General features: G+C 36.5%; 1 protein-coding gene across 1 annotated transcript; it reads left to right on the forward strand.

Annotated features, from left to right (window-relative positions):
* The first annotated feature begins 833 nt into the window (after window positions 1-833).
* TRIM42 (tripartite motif containing 42) lies at window positions 834-8,727 on the forward strand. The gene is made up of 5 exons (XM_015871216.3): window positions 834-1,314; window positions 2,395-3,101; window positions 4,388-5,202; window positions 5,870-6,097; window positions 8,478-8,727. The coding sequence occupies exons 1-5, from the start codon at window positions 974-976 to the stop codon at window positions 8,565-8,567; spliced, it is 2,181 nt and encodes a 726-aa protein (XP_015726702.2). The 5' UTR covers window positions 834-973; the 3' UTR covers window positions 8,568-8,727.
* Window positions 8,728-9,181: the final 454 nt, after the last annotated feature.

A 9,181-nucleotide genomic window follows, 5' to 3' on the forward strand; every position in this document is an offset into this window, starting at 1 on the left:
TATTGAGTATGTATCATAAAGATATCACTGTCCTATAAAAGTTTCCAGTAAGAGAACATGCTTTTTCAGATGTCAGCTGCAGGCAACTTAGTGGGTGGCTCTTGTTTTAGTTAGACGTAATCATTACAGTAAACTACTAGTATGCACTTCTGAGAAGTTCACGTATTTTTGACAACAATTTCATTTTTATTTAAAATTATAATCTCTGCAAATAGACAAAAGCACTATTTAAATCTTCAAATAAATTAGCTAAACAAAAGAAGAAAAAGGCGCTTGATATGAAGTAACTAAAGAATTAGGCCTGATACTGCATTTATAGAAGAGTGGTCAGGATAAGGGAGGTGAAGAAACACACTTGGACTTAGAGGGGGAAAATGCAAGTCCACTGTGAATGAGCACTGAACTTGAGCTCCAAGGATGGTTCCTTCCCCAAGTCTCGGAGGACCAAATGCCATACACTGTTCAAGCACATCAACACTGACAAAGACTTATTACAGTTACAGATAAAAGACATACTCAAAGACGCACATCAAGTGTAAGTTTCCTTTACGTGTCATAGCTATATTTGAAGCCAACAAAATGACTGTAAAGTGTGTAGTTCTAACAAGACTGTTGCCTTGGGATAGCTAATCCCACTGCACAAACTATTCATGTTATTAATGGAGAGTGAGGTAAATGCTGTCTATGATTTCAAGAACAATTAGAAATATCATGACATATAAATGTTGTAAATCAGCATACAGAGCGTGTATAAAATGTGTATAAACATGTATATAGTACCCTGCCTGAATCCTTATTTGAATACATCACTGTGACATCACATTCCATTTAGAACAACATGCACTGCCCACAGCACAGACCTTAACCCTAGAGTCAGACAGATCTCTTGCCTTGTAGGAACCCAACTGCAATAATTTGAAGAGAAGCTAAAAGGATAAATGAACTTTCTTTCAGCTGTATAATGGAGGGATAGATGAAAATGGATATATGCTCATGCTTCTCAAACTGCTGTAATCTGACTTGCCACAGCGTAAAGAAAGAATGCCGCTCATCTTGGCGCTTCCTCTTTACAAATGAGCAGTACTGCAGCTGTTTTCCGTGCCCATACGAAGAGGACAAATCTTACCAGTGCTGCCACTGCTCATGTTCAGAGCATGCAAATTGCTGGTGGTGCTGTTGCTCTTGCTCAAGTAACCCAGACTGCAAATGCTGCTGCTGTGGTGGTGAGAATTCAACGTGTCAATACTATGCAAGCAAATGCTGCAGAATCTATGTCTTTGAACCACCACGGTCAAGAGCACCAGGGACTGCTCAGTAAGTGGAATCAAGGGCTTTTAGTTTTTATAGGTTTAAATTTTTCTAATTTTCATTACATCTTAATGGATGTCTTGCATTTAGAAGTATAAGATCCAGTGGCTCAGTGGAGTATTTCAAACCACAGGATATCATTCTTTCTTAAAAGAAAAAAAAAGCTTTTTTTTTTTTTTTTTTCTTTCCTCCCTACCATTCTCTAGAGTGACAAGAAAAGAAATAGCATGGCTGAACATCTGGGCAGAGAAGGTGCTAAACTGAAGCATGGCAGAAGGCCAGATTGTAGTCTCCTAGAATCAGGAGTACATCCTGAATAATGATGCTCTTTGCCAAGGATATAGAAAATGGCCAGGATCATTATAAAAGTAATACTCTTTTTTTCAAACAATAATGTCCACTGGCTAAGAGGAAAGCCAGGATAATCAAGATTTAAAGAGAACGCAGAGAATCAGTTATTTTCTAAAATAAAAGAATTATTCTAATTTTAATAAAAATATCCAAATTTTGATTCTTTCATGTTAATTGCCAAAATTTTAATGATGTAAGACTGCTGCTAAGAATAATCTTCATTTGTTTTAAAAATCAGAAATAATGAGTGATTTTTTAAAATAATTAAAATTTAGGATCCTTCTATGTAAATGTGTGTTGTTATTTTAAATTGAAAAGTTTTTTCTTTTTCATTTTATTTATTTTTGTGTTCTGTTTATAAAAAGAAGCAAATGAGAAGGAGACAAAAACACATTCCAGACTGCAGTAAACCAAAATGAAATCTGTTTTTTGGACACCAGCATTAACTCAAGAAATTCAGAGAGACTTGACAAGAGTAAGATTTCTGCCTACTCACATTGTTGGCAACAGCATTCAAATACACTGAAATAGTTACGAAAATGAAAAGAATGAATTCTTAGTATTGTTAACTTAATTGTTTAAATAAAATATCCTGTCCAAATAAAGGGACGGTTGGCATGCAAGATGGATCTGCTTATTTTATCATTCTGTTTCTTAGATTGTGCACTGATATTCTGCCTTACATTTTCATTTGTTTGCTTCCCCCCCTCCCCCCCCCCATTTGATTTGCTTAAGGTCAGGAGATGTCACATCAAGATTAAGAACTAGATATAGCACATCTGCCAGTATACCAGAAAGGAAAGGCTCCAGCCAGGCTTTTCGTGACCAGCTTGCCTGTCCACTGTGTAAACAGTTATTTCTCCAGCCACTTATGCTGCCATGCAATCACTGCATTTGTGAGAAATGTATAATAAAAAGCAAGACCAAAGCTGAAGCAACAGAAAATTATTACATCATCATATGCCCGGTGTGTAGCAAAGCTCATTGTCTCCCTTGCACAAACAAAATTCAGCTGAGGAAGAATTACCTTAGAGCAAAACTAGCTAAGAAATACATGCGCAGACACGGCATTCTGAAATGGAGATTTGACCACAGTGTAGGACCAGTCCATTGTGAAGCTTGCAGGGAGAGAAGAAAAGTGGCAACTAAAAGATGTAAAACATGTGGAATGAACATGTGCAGTGAATGTCTGCATTTATATCATGCCGAGAGTGGAGCTGAAGACCACATTTTTACCAGTGCATCTCAAGAAGATAACGAACAGTGGGCATGCTTACTGCACCACAACTCACACCTTTCTGAATACTGTCTGGATGACCACAAACTGATCTGTTGTTTCTGCAAGAATTTGCAACACAGTGACCATGAGACCATCCCTTTGGCAGCTGCGTGTTCAAGAGAAGCTGCTTCTCTCTCCAATACAATTGTAAAATTTAAAGAAGGTTTGTATTTCTGCTGCTTCTTACACTTCCCTATGCCATTGCAGGAAAGATACTTGCACATACACTTGATGAGCCACGTTAATTCTTTGAATATCACAAAAGGCAGAAAGATGAACCATTCCCACTGTGGAAATACAGAGGAAAGAAGCCTTTAATTGTGTGGAACCACATGACAAATTCAAATACTAGAGAACAAAGGATTTGTATGTGAGACAGTGCATCTTGGTGTAGGAAACTCCATTTCATACTGCGAGACCCAGTGTGAAACAACCACAAATTACACCTACGTTTTTAAATCAGAAGTACATGCCTTTTTCCCTGCAGGCAAATTATGAATTGTCTCTCTTCAGTCAGTATTATGATTGTGTCCATGCTGAGTAAGAGGCAAGACAGACTCATTGTGCTGAGGACCTACAGCAATGTCACTTCCTTTATCTAAGAGTTCATCCATAGTGACTGAGTGACAGTGCAGAGACTGGGATTTTATGAATTTCTTTTAAATACTTTGATTTTTGCATATAACACCACAAATGCTGGGGACAGACGAAGTTGCACAGAAAACAGAATTTGGAAAGGTGATAGTGAACCACATGCAGTGAGAAATAACTGGAAGCATTCAATTTGCATTTTCATAACAGTCTTGAAGCTCAAAAAGTAAAATGCAAAATATTTGTATAAGGTTCTGTAATGGTAATGTGATATTGTTCCAAAATGTTAGCTGCACTTCAGCAAAATTTACTGTCAGCCTCTGGTGTTTTTGATTCTGTTCTCTCACAGTTCTCAATTTTTAGTGTCAGAAGAATAAATCATATCTTCACATAATGGCTATCAGAGGAATGTACTGTCAGACACAGTCATAATGAGATCTATGCAGTCACATTGGTTACAATCGTTTTAGCTTGCTACTGACATGATAAAATTCAAAAAATAATACAGAACTACTATAAATCAGATTTCAGGATTTCCCATGTAATTAATTAAAAATCATCAAGCCCATCATGGGGGACGAAAAATAAGTAAGTGAAAGAACAATAATCAAGGAGCAATTAGCTACCTGACTTTCATTCATCGGAATATGAAAATTTTATCCCAGTCAACTTCCCTTGGAGCTCCCTAGCAGTAGAGATGAGCAAAAAGTAGTAAATTCTCACTTGTTCCACGTTCCATCAACCCTGAAATTTCTTTAAACTACAACCTATCATTCTGTCTCTTCTAACCACTATATTTTAATATGAAGTTGAAACTACTGACCACAGGTTTGTTGTTTATTTTGTTTTGTTTTTCAGCACGCCAAGGAGTTGACAATGATCTAATGGAAATTATCCTGTTAAAAAATAATTTCCAAACCTCCAAGGATCTCCAAAGGAAGGAGATCAGAAATGGATTCTTAAAACTACATACAGTGCTACACGAACAAGAAAAAGAGATGATGGAGTTGCTTGAAAACATTGAACTTAAAAAGCAGAAAGACATTTCAGAATATGTAAACTATACATTCAGCCAGCTCTCATATATGGATGGCCTTATCCAATATGCTGAAGAGGCTCTTAAGGAGGAAAGTCAAGTTGTATTTCTGCAATCTGCACACTGTTTGGTGAAAGAAATAGAAGATGCAATTCCTTCCATTTTCCAGCCTAGTCCACTTATCCGAGAAGACCCCCTAAAGAAACTGCAATTCAAATTTGATGAAGTGTTTGCCATTTTACAAGGATTTTCACCATCCCTTAGTGAAACAAAACAGTTTGAAAGCAAAGCAGAAAAGTATCCCTGTTATTTTAACCCAGAAATAATGGTTCCAAGGCATGTTTCAAGCACACGTGAGGCCAAGCAATCAACGCTTCAAAGATCATCCTTAAATTCCTTGTTTGAATTGGACATGGCAATTGAAAGCACTCTTGGGAGACAAAACTCCACCCCTCCTCATCATTCTACACAGAGTAATAAATTCTGTGAATCTTGGAATGCAGCTTGTGAAACTTCAAGAAAAGAAAGGAAACATCAAGTTAACTTTTCAAGATCAGCACCTATGGAAAAAGAATCATCTGCAGTGCCAGGACCTGTTACTATATATCAAACTGTTGTTTACCCAAGGTCTGCCAAAGTAAGACATTAATGAATTCTAAATCTATGCAAATACTATTACCATTATGTTTTCAGGCTCTAAGGTTCAATTTTGAAAAAATAAGACTACAATACCAAATAATTAATTTGCACAGGAGAGAGTGCATTTCAGACTTGCCCTTAAAGATAAAATGAAGTATAAACTGAGTTGCATCACTTTCCTACCATATTAAGTACAGCTGTTATAGTATTTTATATGTCATAAATATCTTACATAAAACGGTCCATTGCAAAAAGAAACAGATGTATTGTTTGTATCTAAATATCTGTGTATCAGACTAAATCATTTAATCCCTGTTCTTGGCCTTCAAATGCGATTTCGTATGTCTATGTAATTTTCCTCCTGATATATCAGAGATACTAACAAGAACAGGATGGATGCATAAGATCAAAAGAACATGTTGCAAAGAACCAACTGCTGCCAGCCCTCAGTACTTCCAGTGTGTCAGAAGACAGTACGATGAAATTCACAGGAGGGTGTTTATGTCTCAACATGTATTTTACAATTAGGTTGGAATTTCAGCTGCTTCGGCATCTAAAAATTAACACCTGCTAATCGGGAGCCTTTCAAAAAAGGCATAAATGAAAACTAACAAAATCAAAGAGTACATAATGGTGCACTACAGATTTTTTTTTTCTCTTCACAGATCTACTGGACTTGTCCTGCAGAAGATGTGGATTTCTTTGAGGTAGAATTTTATGAAGTTCTTGGTATCAATCCTGATTACACTGTCCAGACACAACTGGATGGCAAGCTAAGCAAAATACAGCAGCAGAACCTTGAGATATATAATTTGGATTCAAATACAGAATATCTTTTCAAAGTACGTGCTGTCAATAAAAATGGTCAAGGAGAATGGAGTGAGAACTGTAAGGTATTACATATTCTTCCAATATTTTATAGTTATGTTAACGTTCTTGCCCGTAGACTTGGTTGGAGTTTTTTTTTTTCATATATTTACAAAGAATACTGCTTGAATAGAAGATTACAATACACTTACCTAGGTAAGTGATGCTGATATTACACTAGATATTTCCATATGTTGTTCATCCTATCTGTAATTGTTTGTCCTATGAAGAAAAATGTTTCTTGTTGTTTTCTAGCAGAGATTCTGTGTTATGATTACATCAGACACATAGTCATAAATATTATTTCATGTCTGAAACAGCCTTTATGCTAATCTCTCTCAACACATAGAACAAAAGTATGAAGAATCTGATTCAAAACATTTTCATTCTAGAAAGATAAGGCAATAATTAAGGGAAAGAGGAACCAAACAGAAATTAAGAAAAATTCTTTGACACCTTTGGCCACATTGCTCCTTTACCATGGTTTTAGAATTGAAAGAAAAGTGTTGAAAATATAGAAGTTTAAAAGTGTAGGAAGGTTTTCAAAAAGGTATCAAAAGTTGAGACCCTACTTGTTTCATGGCTTTTCCCTGATAAAATTTTAGTAAGGGGTGTATCAATGAGCGGCAGTGCATAGAAAAAACAGATGCATTGCATAAGAAGGGTAGGTGCCAGTCTAGGATTCCAATCATATTTTAAAGTGTGTTTCCTACACCTATTGCATCAAGCGCTGTTCCCTTCCAAGACTCTTGCCCCTTTTCACATTTAAAGAGTAGCAGTTTGGGACTATGAAACAGCATTCAGACATCCTACCTACTTGGCAAGATCTAATGATAAATGATACCTTCTTAGGCTGCTACAATTCCTACACTTAAAATGCAGACTTTTGTTTGCTTTGGTTTGTTTCTTTTTTAATCTGGCAATTTGGAATGCTATACTGATTCCTTCTTTTGAAAATTGTTCTTTCTTTAGGCCTCACAGTCACATTAATATCCCAGAGAAACAAACTCACACAACATTTGTTGTGATTTACAGAAGAGTTCCACAGCAAACAGAAACAAAACAGGGTACATAACAGACGTATATACATCTTTTCTTTTTTAAAAATCAAACCAACAATATCTGCACTACATGATCATAGAACCTGCTATGGTTGACATTATCTCTTTACCTGAATTCAACAAGTAACAAAATGAGTGCTACTCATCAACAAAGCTGTGTGACAATATAACCTCCTACTGCTAGAGGAAGGGCTGTAGGAAGTGCTTGAAGGTATCTAGAGTCTGTACAGGGCTCAGAGATGACACAATATTTGGTGCATGCAGTTCAGCAGCAGCAACTAGGAGGAATGAAGGTTACCCCTGACCATTTAAGCCTGCATAAGCTATTTATGACTCTGGCAACTAGATTTCAGTTTAAAATTTGATGGATGGAATTCTACTTCCTTGAGTAACAGAAAGCCAATACTGCAGACATTTTTGAGTAAGAGTTAAGGCTGTTGAAGACCCTGGATGAATGATGAAAACTGAAGGCTGCTTCATCAACCAAGCTGCTTATTACTACTGCCCTATCAAACCATGCAAATCTGCACCACAAGGCAAGCCGAGTCCCCTCAGGGTGAATTTCATGGCTCCCTTTAAACTTCTCAACAGAGTAGACAAAAAAATGTGTTGCCTCAGAGATGAAAGACTCAGCTGCTTCTGCCCCAGGAGAAGGAATGAAAAGCTCTAAGGAGGCAGTTAGAGAGCCAGGAAATAAAAATGCTGTAACTCTGAAAATGATGCTCCTAGCACTGTCACTCTGGGAAGGACTGCCTCCTATCCCACGCCTTCTACCTAATGACAGTGAGTGTCCTCAATAGCCTGCCGTAAATGCCGAGATAATTCACATTCTTTAATACAACTCTTGAGAATACCAACCACAGATACAGTGATAATATGAATGGTTCTTTAGGTTTTATTTGTTTGTTTTAACATCTTATCATACTCTAGTGAATGAAGCATTTGGTAGGAAACATTTCAAAGTTACCTTGGAAGCGAAATGCAGAATTACTTCTAATGGATGTTGGCTTCTAAATCCTGCGATTGTATCTGAAACTCCTTCCCCAAATGATTAGCTGCCAGAACTTAATCATTTGCATTTATCAGTGTACAAAACACTATCAAATGTATGCTGTTAAATAACTGCTCATCTTCAATGTAAGATTTTTAGAAGAGTTCAATTTCCATTTCTTCTCAAATATAAGTGCTTAGACTTTCCAAAGATCAACATAGATTAAATGGGCTCTTGGCAGTTTTGAAAATGCATCTGTAAACAGCAAGTTCTCTTGAAAACAGTCACTAATTAAATCTGATTCCCAAAATAACAAATTCTGAAATTTAATATGTTCTCATGTTTTACTTGCAGATAATTACTTCAGGTGAACCCCAGAAAATCCATAACAGATGGAGGACTCAGAATAATATGCAGCGTACTCAGCAAACACTGAAGAGATAGACAACAAACAAAGGCAAGGTTTCTAGTTCAACAGCAGCAAAAAGAACACGTGGATGCTTTCTTATGCAGTAACCGCTTTTCCACCAAAGTCACCAACCTGAGACTTACTGGTTCCTGGTAAATAATATAATAACAATAAAAATATATCCTTTTCATTATGTTTTCTTTTTCTAAATGTAGCAATATGGCCAAATAAATAAATAAATAAATAAATAAAAAGCTATGTTCTACATAAAAATATAGTATAAAACCAATCAGTCTACTTGAGGGAATTTCACAGCTTCAAAGAAAGTTACAGTAAGGTAACACTGCAGTTTTTACTGAGGTCACTCAGTACTGGTTCATAGAGCGCTGCAGAAGGCTATACCAAGTTTCTCATACGTTTAAACTGCAGAATGTTACTCTTTACTTAATTATGGGCACTTAATTATGGGCACCTCTACTTTACTACTGTGAAGGTTATCTGTGCGAGATGTGGAATATTCATTTATTCAAAGTAGATACAAATAAAATCAGGAGAACTCAGAGCAGGAATTACTGGATCCACAGGAAGTTCCTGTGTTCCAGTGATCAACAGTAATAAGCAATGTTCTTTTCTGCGCAGCAATGACCTT

Source organism: Coturnix japonica, chromosome 12 (genome assembly GCF_054131305.1).
Source record: "Coturnix japonica strain WE chromosome 12, WE-NBRP24, whole genome shotgun sequence".
NCBI lineage: Eukaryota > Metazoa > Chordata > Aves > Galliformes > Phasianidae > Coturnix > Coturnix japonica.

Coding starts and splice junctions, on each gene's coding strand:
- TRIM42 (XM_015871216.3), top strand. CDS start 974: ATGAAAATGGATATATGCTCATGCTTCTCAAACTGCTGTAATCTGACT. Junction 1,315..2,394: donor AGAGCACCAGGGACTGCTCA/GTAAGTGGAATC, acceptor GATTTGCTTAAG/GTCAGGAGATGTCACATCAA. Junction 6,098..8,477: donor AATGGAGTGAGAACTGTAAG/GTATTACATATT, acceptor TTTTACTTGCAG/ATAATTACTTCAGGTGAACC.